Raw genomic sequence first — 23,753 nt, forward strand, 5'->3', positions numbered from 1 at the left:
TAAAGCAAAAATGCGACCCAGAGGACAGGAGGGCAAAACGAATCCTGTTCGGTGGTGGATGAGGGGATGGGTGGAAACAGGAGGATATTTTAAAATATATTTCTGTTGTTGTGGTGTGGCGGTGATGTGTGGGAGTGTGGCTGTGTGGTTTGGGTTAGGCAACAGTCATACGTGGTGTGTGGCTGTGATGGTGTGTGGTGTGTGTGCTGTGTGGCTGTGATGTTTGGTATGACGATGGTACAACATGTGGCGTGTGGCTGTAATGTGCATTATGCTTCTGCGCCAATGGCACCGCTACTCTTAGAGCCCACACGCAGGTCTGTGCAAGCAGACATGTTGCAGGGAAAAATATTAACAAAAAAAGGATAATAGTATTTAAATACACAGCACGCACAGTATGACCACCAGCATTATCTGTACGGTTTAAATCGCAGCTTTTGGAAATCATCCCAAGGACTTTTGAGGGATTTCAGCGGGAGACGATGGCGATTCGGAAAGCTTCATGGGGTGAATGAGGCACTGACTAAACACAAACGGTGAACATTTACGGGGACAAGCGATCCACCACTGCTCTCCATCCCAACCCAGCCATCCCGGTGGGCCTGCAAGCCACGGCCATACCTTCACTGTCTGGGCCTCTAAAGCCAAGGCCATACCTTCACTGTCCCAACCATAACCGAAATTCGTTTTCCACCCGATCGCGCATCCCTTCATCATTGTCAACCTTTCTATTAAAACCGTCAAGAATCCCTAAATTCCCCCAGCACTCACTTTACCTAAAACTAAAAGTCTCTCGGGTGGCGCATCTGTCTGTCGCCTTCGTCCCGCCCGCCACGCACCGCGCGCCTCGCTCACATGTTGTACGCGACGTAGATGGGGTCGAGCTTGTCGTCGAGGAAGCCGTCGCGCAGGTGCATGCGCTGCTTCTCGCCGCGCGAATTGATGGGCACAGTGCCCGGGTCGGCGAGCACCACCACGCCCACCACCAGGTAGTGCTCCTCCAGCACCGCGCCCGTCACCTGCGCCACCAAGTCCAGCGCCTCCTGCTCGAGGCCCCCAAACTCCACCACGGCCACCAGCAGGTTCTTCCAGGGGAACACGGCACTGTGAGAATTGTGGGGGGTGGGGGGGACAGAATCGGGACACGGGTGAGGACACGGATGTGTGGGATGAGTTTGTGGGTGTGCACGCAGGCGCGATGAGTGGGTGGATAGTTGCGTGGGTGAGTAGGTGGGCGAGTTTGTGCATATGTACATCGCCGGGCAAGCATGCAGTTTTATAGGTGGGTAGGTGCTTTGATAGCGGCACGAGTAGGTCGGTGGGTACACGGATAGATACGTGGGTATGTAAGTGGTTGAGTGCATAGGTGTGTGGGTGGATGTGCAGATTGATGTGAAGGCAGGTGCGTACGAGGTGTGTGAGTGTGTAAGTGGATGGGGAGCGGTAATGTAGCGGCTAACACACTGCGCTATGAACCCGGCACGTCAGGTTCGATTACTGCTCATGGCAAACACCGGTTACAATTATCTGAACCAGTCCTGGGCCTCTCCTAGGTCGACTAAGCCTCAAATGAGTACCTTGTGCGATTTGTAAACATTGCCACTAGGGAGACAAAGGCAGCCGGGTGTGGTGCTGGCCACCCATCCCCTCGTGTGCCGTTCCAGCCTTCATAGGTGCTACTCGCTAACAGCACTTGCCCCAACAGTCTGTTAAAGACTACACGGGGGATTTTTGTCATTGTCTTTTGAATGGCATGGGTGAGTGCACACTTAACATCCTTGAAATCGCTCATCCATGGAACAGATGTTTTATTAAATTAATGAAGCAGAACAAATCTACGCACAAGGTACAATGTTGATTGGCTTGGCCAATGTACAGCGTTATGGTGCTTGCTTAATACGTTTTTATTAATGACGCAAATTTTTGGGTTTCAACAGCAATACCTTTTTAATTAAATAGGGCCTTTTTATAAACCCTTAAGACCTTTGTTATCAAACAGTACCCAGTATGGGGATGAGCTCAGCTTTGTTTGTAACCTGGAGCTTTGTGCTATTAGCAAGTGTAGCTATAATTTAAAATAGTCGTTTTAATACAGATTTTAAAAAATGAACAACCATTCATTAATTAGTTTTTATTCCTCTGTTTTCACAGCCAAGTTGCTTTTCTGAAGGTCAGTGTAATGAAATGGGATGCAATTGAACTTCTGTGCATGTAACTTTCAGCTCTTTTCTCTCGTTGTAAATTAAATAAGATGCAAAACCAGTGAGTTTAACATTTGCCATCAAAGTGTCTCCCCAAGCGCCTACAAACACCACAGCAAGTAACTGCAACCGTCCAAGACGTTTTGTGTGCACGTGAATCAAGTTTACAGACTGAAGAAGAGGCCCCATTGTCGTTGGCGAGCACCCATTCATTACAGGCAGCACGGTGCAGGAAGGGGGAGCAGGAGTGATGGCGGTGTGGCGATCACCACACCTGAGATCCACCATTAGCGACGTTTACAGCTACACAGTGCCACATATTCATTTATGGCTGAGCCAATTATAGATGGGGACCCAGGGACGATTTGCAGCACACTTGCCACTGATGCGCAACACCGGGAGTCGAACCCCAGTCTGCCGGAGCGGAGAATCGCTCCACCTCTGCTTTTAAGCAGTAAATATCCGCAGGTTGCGCGTGCAACAACACTCGCGCTCCGAAATATCGATGCAGTCTTGAAATACTCTACACTGTTCGGAAGATCTGCACAAGCAATATGAAATATTTGCTAAGAAAACATCCCTTATTGATCCCTTTATGTGAATAAATGTTAAATGTCTTGTATAAGGTCAAGCAAGAGCCTGTAAAATATATACCAAAGATATAATATTTTGGACCCAGGGCTGCATCTAAGAGTTAGAGCCATTATACACAAAAGTAAAATGGTATGACGATTGCATAGTTCCATCTATGCAATGAAAATAGATTATTGAACATTATTATATTAAGAATAATTGGTTTTACAGGGCACAAAACCTTGGGAAGTTATGTGACCTATATCTGTAATCTGATATGGCTGTTGTCATCCAAGTTGCTCAATAGGGGGAGTGGCCATACAATTCCTCGAGATTTTTGCAACCAATTGCTCATAACATAAAACAGTGCGGCAACTATTACCAGCGGTGACTTCGGGCAACAATGGCCAGAAAATTGCTCCCGGTGAGCCATGGCCATTGGATGCGAGCGATCACGGGGGGGGGGGGAGTCACGATAGCCACGGCGTCCCTCACCACTCAGTGATGCTCTTGTGAGCTCGCAGCACGGAGGCCTCAATGTCCACGGGGTGGTAGCGCATTCCGCGTAGCTCCATGGCCTCCTCCAGCGAGCCCACCACGTACAGCGCGTCGTGACGCTCTGAAAGGCGGTTTCGAAAAAACGTCGGTCGACGAAAACCCAGCCACACAAAAAGCAATTAATTAAATGCAGTTCTTTGTGTTTATTTTGCTTTCCCCGCACCTCCGATTAACACGGTTGGCTACGTACATAGTGGTGCGAAAGAAATTCGATATACATACAGTGAGGGAAAAAAGTATTTGATCCCCTGCTGATTTTGTACGTTTGCCCACTGATAAATAAATGATCAGTCTATAATTTTAATGGTAGGTTTATTTGAACAGTGAGACAGAATAACAACTCAAAAATCCAGAAAAACGCATGTCAAAAATGTTATAAATTGATTTGCATTTTAATGACCCCTCTGCAAAACGTGACTTAGTACTTGGTGGCAAAACCCTTGTTGGCAATCACAGAGGTCAGACGTTTATTGTAGTAGGCCACCAGGTTTGCACACATCTCAGGAGGGATTTTGTCCCACTCCTCTTTGCAGATCTTCTCCAAGTCATTAAAGTTTCGAGGCTGACATTTGGCAACTCGAACCTTCAGCTCCCTCCACAGATTTTCTATGGGATTAAGGTCTGGTGACTGGCTAAGCCACTCCAGGACCTTAATGTGCTTCTTCTTGAGCCACTCCTTTGTTGCCTTGGCCATGTGTTTTGGGTCATTGTCATGCTGGAATACCCATCCACGACCCATTTTCAATGCCCTGGCTGAGGGAAGGAGGTTCGCACCCAAGATTCTACGGTACATGGCCCCATCCATCGTCCCTTTGATGCGGTGAAGTTGTCCTGTCCCCTTAGCAGAAAAACACCCGCAAAGCATAATGTTTCCACCTCTATGTTTGACGGTGGGGATGGTGTTCTCGGGGTCATAGGCAGCATTCCTCCTCCTCCAAACACGGCGAGTTGAGTTGATGCCAAAGAGCTCCATTTTGGTCTCATCTGACCACAACACTTTCACCCAGTTGTCCTCTGAATCATTCAGATGTTCATTGGCAAACTTCAGACAGGCATGTTTATGTGCTTTCTTGAGCAGGGGGACCTTGCGGGCACTGCACGATTTCAGTCCTTCACGGCGTAGTGTGTTACCAATTGTTATCTTGGTGACTATGGTCCCAGCTGCCTTGAGATCCTTGACAAAATCCTCCCATGTAGTTCTGGGCTGATTCCTCACCGTTCTCATTATCATTGCAACTCCACGAGGTGAGATCTTGCATGGAGCCCCAGGTCGAGGGAGATTGACAGTTCTTTTGTGTTTCTTCCATTTGCGAATAATCGCACCAACTGTTGTCACGTTCTCACCAAGCTGCTTGGTAATGGTCTTGTAGCCCATTCCAGCCTTGTGTAAGTAGGTCTACAATCTTGTCCCTGACATCCTTGGAGAGCTCTTTGGTCTTGGCCATGGTGGAGAGTTTGGAATCTGATTGATTGCTTCTGTAGACAGGTGTCTTTTATACAGGTAACACGCTGAGATTAGGAGCACTCCCTTTAAGAGTGTGCTCCTAATCTCAGCTCGTTACCTGTGTAAAAGACACCTGGGAGCCAGAAATCTCTGATTGAGAGGGGGTCAAATACTTATTTCCCTCATTAAAATGCAAATCAATTTATTACAATTTTTGACATGCGTTTTTCTGGATTTTTTTATTGTTATTCTGTCTCTCACTGTTCAGATAACCCTACCATTAAAATTATAGACTGATCATTTCTTTGTCAGTGGGCAAACGTACAAAATCAGCAGGGGATCAAATATTTTTTTCCCTCGCTGTACGTACATCACTGCCATCGACCTCGGCCACTCGTTCTCTTCTCTTCTCATTCATTGCGTTTGTTCCTTTACAAGAGCCCGGGCACAGAAATGCGGGCAGTAACGAGGGAACGTTGGCACAGAAATTCAGTGGATCAGAAGCCCAAACACAGTGCTCATTGGGTCGGGGGAAAGGGGGGAAAAATGGGCTCACTGCCCCACTTATGCAGGGACCGTGTGAGCAGGGACCGTGCGAGCGGGAACGCAGACTTTTTACACGGGGAAGGGGGCATTAGTTTATTCATTAATTCGTTCATTACTAAGAACGACGATCGCATTCTAAGCGGTTTGGCGGTAAAAAAAAAGAAAACCACACACTTAGTCCCTGCTGCGATCGTTATTGAACGGAGACCTTGCGAGGCCTCATAATTTATTCAGCAATGATGAACCTGTGTCAGTCTTTTTCTCCCAGGAAAAAAAAAAAGTTCCCCAATTACAATTCCCATACTCCCCAGGATATTTGTGAATTTCGTGTTGTAGTTGCATGGGTTAAATTTATTCTTGGTTGACTGAAATTCCGGAGGGCTTTTAATGCCCTTGTGCTATGTTGGGCACTGGTTTGCTTTTCGTGTGTGAGATCGAATAGCACGTTGTTTAATTTACGCCGATAATAACGGCAATTTTGAAAATGTTACGCTGCGCTATGGTAATAGCTTTTGAAAACAATTCCTTATTGCCCAGGGAAGAAAACACATTGTAAGTAAAAAATAAAATTGCAGTGCGAAATGCGACAAAATCACGCGGGAGCAAGTGACCCCAGGCGTCAGGGAGCGAACCTCCGTTTGCGTCGGTGAGGTCCGTGCGTCGCAAGAAGCCCAGGTAGCCGGTGCGGGCCCACACGGCATGGGTGTCGCCCACCCTGAGCCGCCCGTCGAAGTGACCCGCGATGAGCGAGGCGTCGCCCACAAATGAGTGGTACCCACTCGCCCCGTGCGGGCTCTGAACCCATATCTGTCGGCAAGAGTGGAGCAAAAGCAGGCGAGGGTCGACGGGGCAAAACGAATGACACGAGCGAACTCGGTGAACCGTGGGTCACTCATAAGGGTTTGCGTGTACAGCAAGTGAGATATGACTTGTGGTTTACGGTGATGGTGCAAACACGTGTGTGTATGTATGTATGTTGAACTTATTTCGCACCGTATGTAGCCAACCGTGCTATTCGGAGGTGCGGGGGCATGTGGAGAGTCTGTATGTATGTATGCATATCGGAGGTGTGGAGAGTCCTGATCGTGTATTTTAATTTACTGCAAAATCGTCCTTACTATCTTTAAGATTGTCTTTGGACATGCCCGTATACGCTTGTTTCTCATCTTCGTCTACTCCCCTTCATGTGCTCTGCACTCCAGTAACCCAGGTCGCCTTCTGTAGAAACCCCCCACTCAACCTCCGCTCAATGGAAGGTTACTCCCCCTTCTGCGCAGATTCCCCCATGGATCTGTTATTCAAACTCCTCATCCTCTCATCCGTCTGAAAATCCATCAAAACCCAGCCATATCTAAACCTGTTCAAATCCAGGCTGAAGATTTTCCTTTTGATCTCTGCCTATAATTTTCTTGCCTCTCTTTAAATGCATTCAACCATATATTACTTTATCACCCTCTCCCATCTATGAGCTGCAGTCTCCTATCTCTCCATTGCGCAAATTTGTATTTTCGCAAGATTCCATATTTTCTTACACTCTGTAAATCGAAATGGCATTGCGTACTAGGGTCTGCTGGTGCGCAAATTGTCGAGATCAATAGAGTCTGTTGGCCTCATAGCTGGATAGCGCCCCCTGTCACACGTACTGTGGGATAGCTGATTGACTCAGACAAGCGAGAGATGAACCGTACCGCAAAAGTCTTGGGCGACTGCCAAACGGTCCAATTGCAATGTGGACAATTCAATACCACGCACAGCAGCATGTACGAGAGGCGTACTAACCGTATTCATAGAAACGTTAACAACAAGAACAGTGCAATAGCGACATCAAACTAAAAAAAATAAATATTATTTTCCGATGATATAATAAAACACGAGTTTCTTTCCACATGGAGGAAAGGATGGTGCTCAAATGTAGCCGAATGCTCTTGTTTAAGATCTATATGCCCGCATTAAAAAAAGGACAACTTCTTGTTATTTTAGTGACTACTTGAACACTGAGGCAGAAACAATGATACATTATGCAGGGTTGAGGCTGGTTTAGTATTTATATGGGAGACTGCCTGGGATTACGATGTCTTGTAGGCTTGGCCTGCAAGGTGGCAAGGGAGATAGCGGTCCAGGAATGTTTTCTTGAACGTATCTGTGCAGAGCTTTGAGTCTCACCCCCCCCCCCCCCTTGTGTATGGAGGTTTTCTCCGGGTAATCCGGTTTAACTCACACATGCCAAAACACTAACTAATGGGATTTGGCCAAGCATCCCAATGCAGGACTCTCACACAAACGTCTTGAGATTGTCACGCCTTCTGTCGTAAAAATGAAAAAACAACCATTTCATATAAAGTCTTACCTCTCCCAGATCCGAATCTCCCAGTGGACCGAGGGATTCTGGATTCACGATCATCACGCGTACTCCAGGTAAGATCTGCGCAAAAAAAGAAAAAAAATCACCCTCTTATGGCAAAAACCCTCCACGGTCCACAAAGGACACCCGCCCCCCCACCACCCACCTCTCCCCCCCTGCCCAGTTCCACATTTAGTGCTGGCTCGGCACAGATCGAGGGGCTCAAGGCAGGTTGTGTCCAATACAATTAAGGTGAAAACGATGATGAACATTATCAATCAGTTAATTAACATTATCGGCCACGAGTGACGTGACCTCCCTAACTAGTCCTGGCTGGATCAATGCTGCCGGTCATTTGGACTAATAACTGCATTAATACGTAACGCGGAAATTGCTAATATTACTTAAACCATGACCTCATGTTATTATTGCAACCATTTACAACCATAAAAAAATGTGTTTGTGCATTACACGGAAAATAAAAAAAAATAAAGCGGTTATTTCCTTTTCTATTTTAACAATGTACAATTTTTTTTAGCAAACCACTGCTTAAAAACACCTGAAATGAGCAGAAAATAAGACCGCATAAACCCAACGTAAATTCTAAAGTGCCTTTTTTGGAAGCGAGATAAGATATATAACTGCACATTAAAGTTACCTGTGCAATGTTTTAGATATGTGACAGTGTGGCCTTACTATGGACGGCATGCATAATGGATAAGCATGATCCCACCTTTCCAGACTCCATTAGGGGCAAGCTGTGTGGCGAACCTTTTTCCACCAGACGCACCCTGAAAGTAAATCGGCGCGCTATTAATAAAAAAGCAGTGCCAGAAATCAAAACAAGCACCAGTCTGTCCTTTGACGTACTGCCAGTGGAGATTACTGAATTAGGTAGTAATGGCCAGACAGCCCTGATTTAGAGTTTTGGGCAGATACACAAAAGCAGGCTTTCTGAAAGCACTCCCATTTGATTTACTTGGCCAGAATGGAGATGCACAGTCTAGAAACGCATTAGCTGTGTTTTGGGTCCAATTTTTTCATTTTTTAATCAAAGGGGCTTAACAGTGCCGGCTGCCTTGATAGGAAGGGGCTCTAAATCTACATGTCACTTAAAAAAAAGTTGAACCTCGCAAGACACTAAAATTGGACTTTGGCGAGGCTGCTTAATAATTCATTCGTAGTCACGGATAATCTCCCAGAGGGTATTTATTTGTGCAGTTGTAATAGATTAACGCAATAGAGCGCTGCAGCCATACCTGTCATTTCTTAAAGCTCTCATATCGACGTAGACCGTGGTTGGGTCAGGACCAGATGTGCCCTGAAATAAAGAAAAAAAAAATTATTGACCCGTTCCGTTGTTAAAGTCAGGAGGCAGGGGCGTGCAGCAATTTCCATTACACATGTTATTGGATATTGACTCAATCAGTCATCTTTACAATTTGCGGAGGTCTGCTTTGGAACTGTGCATTAAAGAGCCAGTAAACAATAAAACAGAATATGGCTTTGTTGCCTATAATGCACCACCGCTGGGGCTTGTAGAAAACTACAAGACACAAGACCGTGAGATTTTAGTGAAGGTCTACTATTGTAAGTGGCACGTCTGTGTTTAACGGCCGGCGGTACCAGATCAAAGGCACTCTGCAACGTTTACTTGACACCCTGTTCATCACATTATATTTTTAAAACATCTATTTTGAGCAAATTATGTCATTAGCCCAGTGGCTTTTACTCACATTAATGAACATAATGGCTGCAATTGGACACATTCACATTTTCACCAAAATATTCAGCAATTTGGTGGTAAAAATGCTACCGAATGCAATCAGTCCCAAAGTTAAGGTCTTTGCTTTACCCAGGCCAATATTTATAATACAGCAAAGTCTATTAATGGTAATGCAAAGGAAATCATCAGGATAATATAAAAAAAGTTATTTTCTCTTTGACAACTTGCAAAACCGTTTCATTTAATTAAGGCGACACAACAAAGGGCTATTTTTACGTGATCATTATTCAGAGCAGGTATCTTAGACATGATGGGCATCAGAAACACTCGGCGAAGCTCTTTGAAGCAGAAAAATGCACGCACGAGTCAAGGTTAAACACCTGCTCTAAAGAAATGCGTCCTTTCGTGCCAACCAGGTGTTCAAAAAGACATCAGCAGTATTGAACTGGTGCATAAATTCAAGCGCTGAACTGCTGAAGCTCCTCTTTGAGCAACAAAGGAACACTCTAACCAAAAGCGTTTAACAAGAGGTAGGGGATGAGCATCCGTAAGAAGAAGCCCTTCAACCAATCACTCACAAATGGGATTTGGCAGGCAATTAAAAAAAACCTTGAGAGAAACTCACCGACATAAAAAAAATATGGCGCCGTCTCAAATGGTACTAAACACCTGCTGCTCCGAGGTTGTAATCAGATCGGGTATTCTCAACAAATACATTCATTTTTTTATTTAAAGCTTTCGTGACTGCAGGGATTCATATTCTTGGTTCTTTCGGTAAAGTCACGTAGAAGGGAAACAATAAAAAATATATATATTAAACAATAAAATTCTCACGACGTTTCCACTGCAACACAAGCAATCATCATCAGGTGTGAAAACCACAGCAAGAAAATTTGAAAAAAGGCGTGACAATTTAATTGTTTTATATTTTTTTATTATTTTATTGTTTCCCTTCTACGTGACTTTACCGAAAGATCCAAGAATATAAATACATTCATGTTCTGCAACATGAAGCCAAGTGATTCCACTGCCTGAATTAGTTGAGACCGGGGGGGGGGGGGGGGGGTTGGACGACTCCTTATTGAGGGTCGAATCGAGCTTTCAAATGCCTTTGGTGGGTAAAGCACACATTGACACGCGCGCACTTCGGCCACTTCTGTCACTGCAAGAGTATTTTGCAGTGACAGAAGGGACTGAGAGCATGCTAAAATTATAATAATAAAAAAACTACGGTGCCAGGTCAAAGGTATTTCCCTCTAGAACCCCACTGGCATGGCTGATAAATACGATTTTAAGATGGGAGGCCACGTGTGGCCACGGGCTACGTGAAAATAATTCGAGGGCCATCGGTGTCCCACCCCTGGTTTAGACGCGTCAGGAGCGCACAGATGTACGGTGCTTTTTCAGGAATATTTTGCTGTTTTTTCCTGGATTTTCTGTTTGCACAGTCACATAGTCACTTTAAGATGTCTTCTTGTTCATGTTTTTGTTTTTTCTTTGTTGCGGTTGCACCCGATTCAAGAGCCGAATGGCTCACAGGGCTATACCAAATAAATGAAACTGAAACCTGACAGTTCATAAATCCATCTACCCCAAGTTCCCACCGTCTTGGCTTGAGGTACACACCAGAGCCGAAGTCAATGGAGTGTGAGCTAGGAGGGCCGGGCTTGCCTAATTGACTGGACTTCGGTAGAGAAGGCAGAGTTTTCCTCAACCCAGAGGTTGTACGTCATGCTGAGAGGAATGGTAGCAACGAAAATTGCATGTGCTCTTTACCTGTGGCCCATTGATTTATATTTACTTACTTATTATAATTGGTTTTGGCGACTGAGCGGAGGCCATTAAACTCCCAGCGAGAGAAACTCTTCCGAGGCCCGGGGAAGTGCAATGCTTATTCCTTTTCACTCTTGGTTAATGTGAGAAACAGCGTTATGGCCTCCAACGTATTGCCTTGTTTTCAGGCTTAAGCACCCATAGCCACCACCTGCTTCGCCTTTCTTACTCAGAAATGCACCTCAGAATATAAATTCGATCACTCTCTCAATTGCACTGGTGTTCAGCTGAAAAACATGCCTCTATATATCCGTTGTGCAACAGCAACACAGCATAACTCACGAGGTGAATGGTGCACCTTGGCCACCCAGATGCTTCCGTACCACGAGATGCTTTATTTTAGAATAATTACTTTGAATGAATTGTATTTTAAGTGGCTTAATGACTCGGGGGACTTGACGGCTGTGCTGGGCATGACGTCGCCTGCCTACAACCTGGCCCATCAGATGTGGGGTTGGTGTATCATAGATTTAAGATTGAAAATTATTATTTGTTTATAGACTGAAAACTAATTTCTTTACAACTTGCTTTGAGAGTTTCGTTTGCTGTCCTGCCCTGCACCTCCGATTGGCACGGTTGTCTACGTACGGTGTGAAAGAAGGTCAACATACATACATTGTACAAACCATCGTCAAGAAACAGGAGACATCCAACCTGTATGACTACTTTGAGGTGACTGTACAGCAAGTAGACTGCTAATACGCACTCTACATAATTGAAAGTACTAGCCTCTCATATGTATGAGTTCTCTTCAGTTTTTCTGGCTACTCTGCTATCATGAACAATGATCAAATATTACAAATAGGACCCTTTTCGAAGATTCCCGAGACTCATAGAGGCTCTATTCTGCAAAGATTGAGTTTTTAAACTACCAAGTCACATCGTCTCTCTCTGCTCAATGGCACAACAATCATCTCCGTTGATGGATGAACCAGAGGCAGAAATTCCACATTCTCAGTGATTGGCCAGTCTGTGCATAGCATGAGCAACTACTGTCTTTTCAGAGAGTGATACTCACTCTATAGGCCTTATTCAGGATTATATGCAGAACTGAACCTCGACCAGCATTTGAACTTGCAGGCATTTAAATTTTGGGTTGAATGCTCTAAACCATAGTGCCTCCTGGCAAGATGCATGCCGATTATTAGGGGTCCAATGGCTATGCCAGGAATTTTGAAAAGTGGGCTTGTGCAGGACACGTCGAGAAGGGATGACCCTGGTGGTCGAGACTAATAACAGGGTAACATTCAAAGTAGAGAACATGCCCTAGAGGGCGTACAATGCAGAAACGGAGCGATAAAATACGCGCGATTGCAGATGTTCGGTGGACCGTTGCATTGCGAGACTGTAAAAGATGGCGACTGCTTCGGGGAGACCATGCAGCAGATAGATTACAGCTGTCGATAATTATTATGACAAGGACGAGGACGACGCCGCCGCTCACCTGCAGGCAGATGGCAAGGTTGACCCGACAGCCGAAGGTGGCCCCCACAGCTCGGAGGGAGAGCCCCAGGTCCTTGAAGAGCTTGGAGAAGGAGGTGGCGAGCGCGATGCGGGGCCGCTCCTCCGCCACAACCACACACGTGCGCACGCCCGACAGGTTCACCCCGCGGGCCTGCAACACCGCAAGCACCACCGCACGCCGAGCCGCACCACGGCAACACGTCATACCACACACCGAGCACCACACACCACACCGTGCCATACAACACCACGTACAAAGCACCACACGCCGCGCCATACCACACCACGCCAACACACACAGCGTTAACAAGAACAGGCCCACCCCGTGTTAGTAAGGGCAACTTTACTGATTACCAAGTGAGAACTAAAACACATTAGAGCATGGATGCTACGGCGGGTGGAACCTGCATAATGTCGTCATAGGACATGCAAGGTGGGGCAGCAGAGGGCAGTGCAGCAAAACCGATAGTTGTGCTGTACTTCTATGCTACCACATCTATGTTACCCGCCTTCAACTTACAAAGACTAGCATGGTGAAATATGGTCAAGTAACCCCAAGGACCCAGCGGAGAGTCCTCATCCAGTAGTGGATTGACAAAACGGCTGTACTAAAATGTACATTTAGAAATTGAAAGTGCATTTTTCTAAGACCAGGCTCCTGAAGTGGTACAGTAATCATGTAATAAAATAACATAATAGCAGCAGAGTCCAAATGTTAATCAATAAAGAAAAAAAAACGACTAAAGCAATGTCCTTCAGTTTGAATATCGTAATTTTATAAAAACAAATTGTTGCTACCTGAATGCTATTGTTTGGTGGTGAAACAGAACATCATTCAATTATTACGAAGCTTTTCTCGAACAATCAACATTCTAACGAGAACTAAACTGTTATTGTTTTAATTAGTATATTTTAGGATAGTTCACACCATTAAATCGTTTTTTTTTTTCACGCAACTTGTCCCAGAGCTTAGGTTAAAATCTGTAAAGAAATTATAGAAAAAAAAACTATTATTGTTGTCGGTCGAGTCATTGATATAAAACAACTGCAACAAACGCGCAAACGATATAATTAATGTGATGGTTGCGAGACGCCGTATGCTAATTAGATTACATTTCGTTTTAAATAGTTCCCTTGAAGGGAGTTATTCTCAAGAGGCCCATCTGGCAACATCAACAGCTCGAATAGTACAGTTCAATAATAACCCGACACCCCTCCTAGCATTCAATTTTTAAATCCATAATCTTATATTTGATTTGTCAAAGTCTTGTATTTAACCGTGTGAAAGGCTAACGAGTATATATCGTAGTTTTCACATTCTTTTTTTATTTGTACTTAGGCCATAATACCTGCGCGCACAATGACCACTCCCTGCAAACAATTCCACCGGGCCTTCAATGTCCACAATTAAAGTTCCCGTCTATAAGAAGGTGCTCTCCATGGATTCTGCACTTGTCACCAAATCGCCCAAAACATATTCCATTTCGTCGGATCTTGGGAAGCTACGCGAAGCTTAGCAAAGCCTTTCGCCTCGCACCGTCAGGTTGTTACAGGCTGTGGAAACACGTGGGGAGCAGCGGAAGGCATTGCCCGAAAGGATCAATCGTCGCACAGTTCTCTGTGTTTCCGCATCTAATGCTCCCTGCCTTCATAAATGCAAGCCGAAAGGGACGGTTTGAAGGGTGTTTAAATAAACCTCCACCACGCACGTAGCGCCGACTTGGGTGGGACGTGGTAGCCTACTAGCGATGGCCACCTGTTCACCTGTTTTCATGTCACCGTAAACGCAACTTATACCGTCGCCTAGGCAGAAACGGACACCATTAATTCGTATCCAGACACTATCAGCAGCCAACGCGTAAACGAGTCACTTGGATTCTCCTTAGAAACAAAAAAAAATTTGCGCAACAGAATCTCAATGAGCTCTTCTCCCGGGTTTGAATACAACAAGACCACGTGGCCGCATTGACAAGATGGCGTCCGTCATTCGTGCGCGCGCACGGTGGTGGCGGCGAAGGCGCATCACCTTGAGCGCGTCGGTCTGCGTGCTGAGCATGCGCGTGCAGTGCTCCATGACCGAGTAGGAGCAGAACGTGTCTCGGATCTTGTACTGGCTCACGGCTGACAGCCACACGGCCGGGTTCGCTTCCAACTCCGCAGGGGGTATGAGCACCGACTGGTGCCCGGCGTACACCCTGAATGCACAGCACAGTGGGTGGGGGGGGGGGGGCAGGTTCCGTGAAATCTCATTCGCTTGCTCGTTAATACAATCGTCGGTGAACGCCAAATTTAATTGCGCTTTGAAAACCAAGGTTGATCCATTTCGAGTGGTGGATTAGTATCTCGCGTGGGGAGGATAGTGTTAAGCGATGTAATCAGTGTGCTCAGACCGGCGAGAGACGCGTAGAGGCTTTGAAATAAAATGTTTTCTTTTTCTTCTATGGACTGCACGAATGATATACTTCAAAATAAAACCAAAAAGTACATTTGTTATGAAAAAACGCACTGACATTCCCTAATAAACCACGTAGGGGTTGACATTTGCAATTTACTTTGCCAGGTTGTTATAATTAGTTTTACATTTGATTAACACATGTTTATTAATTTGCTATTGCCTCTTCCCTGACATCAACACAACACCTCACCTCCGATTAGCACGGTTGGCTACTTACGATGCGAAAGAAGCTCGACATACGTACGTACATATAGCTGCACATTCAGTGTAGGGCGCACCGGACATGTACATCTTAATTCCGTCAACTCCACGAAGCGCATCTTAATAACCAGCGACAGCAGCAACACTCGAGCCACTCAAGCATCACCGGGGGTGTGACCCCAACAAAACCCACTGTGTTTACAACTGCAGTTCCCAATCAGATAGCCCACGCCTTTCCACAAATTCACGTGTTCAGAGATATGAAATGAGTGCACATAAACATGGATATGTGGCAGCTGTGCGTGCACTCGAAAACATTAGAGTCTAAAGGGGGCCTCTCGGTCAATAATCTGCGCGCAGCGTAACAGAAATTGCCGCGCTTAAAGACGGTGATTCCTGTGATTGGGCGAGTCAGGACGTCAGAGCTCCGAGCCGGCAGGGCCGTGATGCTGATTTCGGGCCTGCTGCTCGTGTTTAAACAGGGTATTCAAGTGAAGCGAAATGATGGATTTCACGCCGGTCGCCCTGACGGCGCAAAGGCTATCACATTAAATATGGTGTTTCACTTGACCTTGTTAAAATTCCAGCTCAGTGGATTTAATATGTCTGTTTGATTGCCACGTGACAAATATTTCTGTCTGGGGCAGGGCATGTTGGAGAGTGCTTCCCCCGCTCCCCAACCCCCCCCCCCCCCCCCCCCCGTGATGTGAACAGGTGATGTGAAGATATACAGAAGATGTTCTGCGGACCATTTCCCAACAAGCGCTGCTCTGCGACATTTCCCAATAGATTCTTCATCTCATGGTATGAGCTGATAACACACAAATCGGAATGACAATTGGAATCAAGGACAAAATAAAGACTACGATTCAAAGGCCCGTCATTAAAGGTGTGCTGGATGCAGATTATTTTATTAAATTGATCTGTTTGGAGACTTTCTGCGATAGAGGACGGAATGGGGGGGGAGTGGGAAATGAAATACAACAAAGGAGAGTAGTCAAGTGAAGATGCAATCTGTCCAGACAAGACAGGGGCAATGCATCAGCTCACCCATTCAGAGTCCCTCGCTTACCTCGCCTATTGTCAGCGTGATTAATAGAAGCGTACAGCAAACGACTGCCATCAAACTACTCGGTGTCCCACGCAAATGTATGCAGGGTTGTCAGGAGAAAGTGCATTAGGGCCACAGCGTAAAAGACTTCAATCACCGGCAACCTCCTTCATGCGGGTGCAATGTGAAAGTGCATTTACATGCGAGGTCGTTGCTTGTTCTCACCAACAGCAGCGCTTTGTTGCCCGCTCTACGTTTGAATCGGCGGACAGCAGGAGATGTTATTCGTAACTTCACTGGGAAAAGAGCTCTCGTGAACCCGCGAGACTAATCCAGATTTCCCCTAAATGTGTAAATTAGACCGTTTAATACAAAGACAGACATTGTAAAATTCTGCTAAGGTTGATAGTTTTACCTGGTCGCGACAGCCTGTGTGTTAAACAGTTTCACCTGACTTTATTTTGTGAAATGGTGGAGCAACATCACGAACATGCGGGCGCATAATAATATGGATGTTCAAATATAATAATACAAAAAATGCCTAATTAAGATGTACCGAATGGCTTTTTTTTGTAAACTAAACCTTCAATGCACTCTGTGCAGGAACACAAAAGAGCTGCTGTACAATTAATTTTGCACACTTCAATTAATCACCCGAACAAAGGGAAAGGTGAGCCAGGACTCGCGCTACAAAGGCCAATACGCTAACCTCCTGCCTGTCGACACAGATTGCATCTTGCACTGAACCTGCAGCTCACACGCGTCGTGTAATCTTTCAGAGGGCGCCCTCCCAGGGCATCCTGGCTGCCAACTTGCAAAGACGCCACCAGCCCCTCCAGCCGTGCTCACAGTACGTAAAGATGCCACCGCTGCCGCCACTGAAACTGCTCCATAATATGCATCGGCGCTCAAACTAAACGGGCGCAACCTTGCCGCAAATGATAGCTCAACAAAAGTGGCTCATCACGCGTAAATTTATAGCAGGCAAATACTCTACACGCATGTTTTTTAAATAAGGAGGTAAAAACCAGAGGACTCGGAGAAAAATCCACGCAAAACGCGAGGAGAGCATGCCGACTTCAAATATACAGGCGTTAGGATCGTGATCAAACCCACGACCTCCTGTATACCAGGCAAGGTAGTCAACATCTCACCACCCCAAGCCATTGCCATCTCTCACGGTCCCTGGATACAACAATCCAGGGTGTTGGTGATGTATATTGTACCGAGATCTGGGGGCGGCTCAGGTATATGCCAATGTCTTGAGAGAGCTTAAGCTATTGTAAAACAAAACTTAAGTATATAAGGAATACATTTCCATAATTTCAATAAGGTTAATTAAAATTATTTCATCATAGATGGTAGCTGTATGGGCAACATGTACAATGTATGCATAAATACTGTAAAACAAAGGCCTTCTCCCCCAGTATAGCCTTAACAGACGGTTAGGACAAGTGCTGTTAGCAAGCACCTATGAAATCTTAGTCTCCCCAGTGCTGATGTTAAGACACACCGTACCAGGTACTCACTGAAAGCACCCTCTGTGACTGACACGACGTCGGGGGGGCCCTTCATCAAGCAGTAGTTTAACAAAGAGTTGTTGGAGAGATGCAGGACCCGTTCGGATACCACTCGCCACTGATATTAGCCACGAATGGCAATCGAACTCAGGTCCGCTGGGTTCACAGCGCAGCGTGCTAATCATCGCATCGCCGCTCCCCACTTGTATTGTTATTATAACAGCATGTGCATATAGATATATACAATGACAAGTATAAAGACAAAGATCCTCCGTATAGCCTTTAACAGACTGCTGGGGCAGGTTCTGTTAGCGAGCACCTATTTAGGCCGGCTCTGAACACGAGGGGTTGGGTGGCGAGCACCACGCCCTGCCTCCTTTGTCTCCCCAGTGCTGATGTTTCCCATCACACCAGGTACTCCTTTAAGTTCGAGTCGACTCAGATGAGGCCCAGCAGCGATTCAAGCAATCGTCACTGCTGTTGACCTTGAGCGGGAATCGAACTCGGGTAAGCAAGGTTCGTAGCACAACAAGATAACCACTACCGCTCCCCACAAAAACAATGCACTATAAACAAAGACAAACACACAGGCATATAAAACATGTTGCGTAGGGAATACCGCAAAAACACAATTTAATAACGTTGGAAGTTCATTAACACTAAACATTGTCCATTTAATTAAGAACGTACTTCTTCATAGAAGGTGTTGGCGCTCTGCTGATTAACTGGAAATAAACATCCCCTAATCAAGAGAAAGTATAACTGAAGAGGCACGCTGCTGATAAATAAGTGTATTGAAATAAATTAATTAACAGAGGAAAGCTCCGCGTTCAAACGTGATAAACAACCCCAGCCCAGAGAGTGCAAATTACGCTCGGGACCTCTGTGAAGTGCATTGTTTGTTGATAACAGAACTGATTAAAAATTAATTGTTATGAACATTTTTTCATTAAATTGTACAACCTCTTTTTTTCCGAGTGTGTTTTCTCAGCAGGCACGCTCAGACTCATGTACGCTGCACACGCTCCCTACTAGGAATTCCTGCCGAATTGGGGGCTTGTTTCTCCAGACAAATTTGTCCATGGCTGCCAGCACACAATGGCTTACTCTGGCGAATTGCGTGGCACAATCTTTACTCTGGATCAGGTAAGAGACTGGGGACCATCCTACAAAAAAAATGCATTCATTTGTTTCACTCCTTTGAGACCGAGTGCACACAGCACAAAACCGTGACTGCGTTTGGGGGTCACGGTCGCAGGAGCAACGAGGCTCCGGGGGGCATCTCTCAGGTGAGGTGGCTTGGGTCGCAACAATGTATAGGAGTGAAACCGGGGCTCGACTCCCGGCCGTGGATATCATCAGCGGCCAGTGACATCTGAACTGGTTCGTGATCCTCTCCTATGTCGATTTCAGCCTCGAATGAGTATCTGGGTGCAGTGTGTAAACATCGGCAGAGGGGAGAAAAAATTGGCCCGGGTGGTGGTGCTTAAGCAAATCACCCCCCGCTCATAGCCGCACGGCTGACAGCGCTCGTCTCAGCCTTAAATTGAGCACCTTACGTGCAGCGTATTCGACATCAGCACCGGCGATTGACGCACCCTGCTACAAACCCAGCAAATTGAGATTCCCGATTCCTGACTGCCTTGCCTCCCCGGCGCTGATATTTACAGAACATACCAGGAACTCATTTAAGGCCGAAACAACCTTTGGAAGGAGGGTCCAGGGATGGCCGCGAACGTCCGACCGACGGGTGCGACCCTTACCCGGAGAGGCACCACAGCACGAACCCCAGGCCGCAATGGGGGTCGAGGCAGAGGGCGATCTGACGGGACGGGTACAGCTCGCACTGGATCTTGATTGAGCGGCACAGCGAGCTGGCTGCCGCGTGCGACATCTGCAACGATGGGGTGGGGGGGGGGGGGTTATGGGGGGTGGGGGCGATGAGGTGTGAGCAGTGCTACAGCTTTCCGCTCTTACCCACACATTGCGGCGGTGTATCCGCAATGGCCTAAGAGGCCAGGATTGACCTCGTTTCAATTCACCGCGGAGCCGACGACTGGACCGAAGGACGATTTATAATTGTGCGAGCACAAATCAAATGACACCATGACCTTTGTCAGTGACGCTGCCTTATAATGCAAACATATTTTGTGTGTAAATATATATAATATTAGGGTTAGATAAAGGGCATCAATCACTGTCTCCAAATTTAAATCAATATATTATGTCCTCCCTCCCTGTTCGGAAGCAGGGTCACTGCCTGAAATATTTGCCTCTTGTAGTTTATACTTTTCCACAGTAACAAAGCGTTAATGGAGTTGTTGTTTTTTCATTTGTGTTTGTACACTAGTGCCAAGCACTCATCGACATGTTCAATTGAATTACAATTTTACGTGTGTGTGTGTAATGGGTGCATATACAAAAGAGTGGCTGCATTTTTGACAGACTGGTCCTCACCACAGAAATGGTTACATTCTGCCACCAGCTTAGGGTCGCCAGTAGACACGGCGACGAACCGGTGCTCAGATAGGTGTGGAGATGTTTACACTGTGTGCGTGTGTGTGTGTATATATACACACACATATATATATATGAATATAGTATAAGGGGTCGAGCGGTGGAGCGGTGGCACAGTGGACAGCATGATTCCTGGCCAGCATGATTCCTGGCCATAGCCAACATCAGTGACGAGTGATATCCAAACCGGTTCCGGACCCTCACGCCTCCACCAATGCACAGTGACTATTGCGGTGAAGTATGCTGAAAACACCCCCGTGACTGACACAATGTCGGGAGGCCCTTCAACCAGCAGTGGTTTGACAAAGGGTTGTGGGAGAGATGCAGGACCCGTTCGGATACCACTCGCCACTGATCTTCGCCACAAAGGGCAATCGAACGCAGGCGCGCTGCGTTCATAGCGCGGCGTGCTAATCATCGCATCGCCGCTCCCTACTTTTATTGTTATTATTACAGCATGTGCATATAGATATATACAATGACAAGTATAAAGACAAAGATCCCCCGTATAACCTTCAACAGGCTGTTGGGGCAAGTGATGTTAGCGAGCACCTATTAAGGCCAGCTCGGAACACGAGGGGGTGGGTGGACAGCACCAGACCTGGCAATCCTTTTTTCTTCCGAGTGGCTTTGTTTACGCACTGCACCAGGTACTCGTTTGGAGCCGAGTCGACCTAGGGGAGTCCCAGGACCGGTTCATATAATCGTCACTGGTGTTGACCGTGAGCGAGAATTGAACTCGGGCTGCCGGGTTTGGAGCACAGCGTGGTAACGGTTACACTACCGCCGACTTACATTGACTCCTGCCAGCATCCCGACGGTGGAGACGCTGAAGTCAAGGTAAGCCAGCATCTCCGGTGTGGGTGCCTTGTAGATCTGAAACAGCTTCTTCTTGGGCAATTCGTCTGTGGGTGCATGCACACACAGAGAGGCAGCCAAACAAGGAGAATCAGCGTCTCCTCCTACACTGTCGATGGCCCCGTCTCGCTCCGCTGTTGTTTAGGTCAGCACTTCTCCAACTCGCGGCACTCACTTCCCATCGCGACGCGCTGTTATCTTCTCACTTCGCTTTGCACAGCGTCTCGACACACGGGTGTACGCGTGTAAGTGTGTTGAACTTTGTTAAAACCGTTCATGGCCAACCATGCAAATCGGAGGTGCGGAGGAAGGACAACAAAGAAAACACAAAAGCACTTCTAAAGAAATGAGTGCATTTAGATGCTGAACAAGTGCAAATTATATTGTTGCTGTTGCTATTACTAGGGCATGTAATTATGCATCAAGTCATTGATTCAAATACATTCTCATGCTCACGATACATTCGTAGACTCATTTGTGTGAGAAATATTAGTTAAATTGTATGCGTATTTGCTCTGCTAATTATATGATCAAGCACGGAGGCTACTACCTGAGCAAACACAACTGTTCAGCACGAGACAGAATGAGGAACAATGCGATCCAAATGGCAAAAATAAAGAGACAAAAAAACATTTGATTTTGAAATGCAATAATAGTTACGTGCCCTAATTACATGCCATATTTTTACACGTTATAGTGTTAACACCTTAATTGTCATTAAAGTGGAGAGCATTGGTGAATTTTAAAAGGCGACCATTTGTGAGAAATCACAGTTGCAACTGTGGCTAAAAAAAAACAGTGATCTATTTGATTATTTATAAGTAAAAAAAATCCTTCTATATATATACACACACACACAGGGATGAAGGCATGTGGTCGAGACAAGCGACAGTGGCAGCCAAAGGGAGGAACACAACCAACAGAAAGGTGAGCAATTAAATCGGCTCGTGATGTGCCGGTGTTAGTTGTGGATTGTTATTTCTCAGAACTGAGAGACACAGCGACAGCTTGAAGAGCCTTCTCATCCAGCAGTGCATTGATCATGGCCGATTAATTTTATGAACGATGAACTGAATTAATTGCCGATGCGAGGGTATCCTCAAGTCACTTAAGTAGAAGCAGGTTGCTAGAAAGTTCAATACGACGAGTTGTGAAAGTTCCACGGCTCAGCTCCTGTACCAAGACTTATTTGACAAATGGAGGCCGGAGAGGACTACAAGGCTACGTTTCGATGCGTGAAGACACCACCGGCAGTCCACATGATGGCACACGACCGCAAACATTACATACGCGCGTAAAATGTAAAGTGTAAACGTAATATAAAAGTGCACGTGTTCAATTAGACCTGGGAAGTATTCTTACCCGTATCAATCATCGGGGGCCAGACCTTAGAGTCGGTAACTGCAGCAGCTTCCTTCGACTTGATCAGCTTCATGAGCAGCTGCGTGGTCAGCACGCACACAGACTTGCTCGTCTGCAGATGGAAATGGGAAACATTTCATTGTCGTCATTTTTTATTTTGCCAGGTAAGGCCCACTGACCTGCATAGCTCTTTTTCGAAAGTGACCTGGTCACAAATGATAGCTCAAAGAAATGGCTTATCATTTGGTGGGACCCAGAGAAAAATCCATACGCCCGCGGGGAGAATATGCAAACTCCAAACATACGGGCATCAGGGTCACCAACGCGGCACCCTCTTAATCATCATATCCATCTAGATGCTCGGCAACAAAATTATGAACACCCTCTATTTTATCAGATTAATTATCATATTCATTGAGGAATAACTATGAGGAAATACAACAGTGGCTGTTCCTCCTAATTAGGATTCTCGCACAAGTACACAATGCCATACAGTTTGTTACGAGCTCACCTTATAGCTCATGGTGTGACCGAGTAAAATAGCCGACCTGGAAAAACTTGATAACCCACAAATTGCCTACAAGATAGGCTTATGTTGATTTTCTTAACTTGAGTGGATGAAAAAAGGTGAATTATTAAGTTCATTGTGTGGCTTATCTGTAGAGAACGAACACCATGAAAAGATCAAAAGAAAATTGTAAACCGTTCGAATGCAGCTAGCACAGGTTATTTTTAAACGTATATTTCAGGTTATAAACATACATTTTTCATCGCGCACCCCTCGTAGAAGGCAGATTTAGCGGAAGCAAACTGCCAACTCCACACAAACTGGTTTAGTCGCCCAGGAATGAGGCTGCACTGCCACGCAGGACATCCACTTTGTTTCTCACCGCAACAGCTTAGCAAACTAATGCTGCTTAGCTATTTTGCACGTCAGCCAGCTTTCCAAGCGTTCCAGGGTTTAGATCCCACCACCGCTGCCATCTGGTAATGCTGGGAGGCATTATATCACAATCCAAAGGTCATCCTATGGTAAACTTGCCCCCCCCCCACCCACCCGCCAACTCACCACTCCACCGGCGCAGCCATAGGAATGTGGAATT

At 46.1% G+C, this 23,753-nt stretch overlaps 1 protein-coding gene across 1 annotated transcript in view; it reads right to left on the minus strand.

Annotated features, from left to right (window-relative positions):
* Nucleotides 1–740: 740 nt before the first annotated feature.
* LOC116948682 (disco-interacting protein 2 homolog C-like) overlaps nucleotides 741–23,753 on the minus strand; it is a 96,226-nt gene continuing 73,213 nt past the window's right edge. The window contains exons 28-38 of the mRNA XM_032965622.2: nucleotides 22,651–22,762; nucleotides 21,226–21,335; nucleotides 19,677–19,807; nucleotides 14,713–14,881; nucleotides 12,667–12,837; nucleotides 8,923–8,984; nucleotides 8,397–8,454; nucleotides 7,670–7,744; nucleotides 5,955–6,129; nucleotides 3,270–3,393; nucleotides 741–1,104 (exon numbers count right to left, since the gene is read on the minus strand). Coding sequence (XP_032821513.2) covers nucleotides 852–1,104; nucleotides 3,270–3,393; nucleotides 5,955–6,129; nucleotides 7,670–7,744; nucleotides 8,397–8,454; nucleotides 8,923–8,984; nucleotides 12,667–12,837; nucleotides 14,713–14,881; nucleotides 19,677–19,807; nucleotides 21,226–21,335; nucleotides 22,651–22,762 — 1,440 coding nt within the window. The 3' untranslated portion in view covers nucleotides 741–851. The remainder of the gene's footprint in view (nucleotides 1,105–3,269; nucleotides 3,394–5,954; nucleotides 6,130–7,669; nucleotides 7,745–8,396; nucleotides 8,455–8,922; nucleotides 8,985–12,666; nucleotides 12,838–14,712; nucleotides 14,882–19,676; nucleotides 19,808–21,225; nucleotides 21,336–22,650; nucleotides 22,763–23,753) is intronic.

Source organism: Petromyzon marinus, chromosome 34 (assembly GCF_048934315.1).
Source record: "Petromyzon marinus isolate PM22_M1 ecotype Great Lakes invasive population chromosome 34, UKy_Petmar_22M1.pri1.0, whole genome shotgun sequence".
In the NCBI taxonomy this organism is placed as follows: domain Eukaryota; kingdom Metazoa; phylum Chordata; class Hyperoartia; order Petromyzontiformes; family Petromyzontidae; genus Petromyzon; species Petromyzon marinus.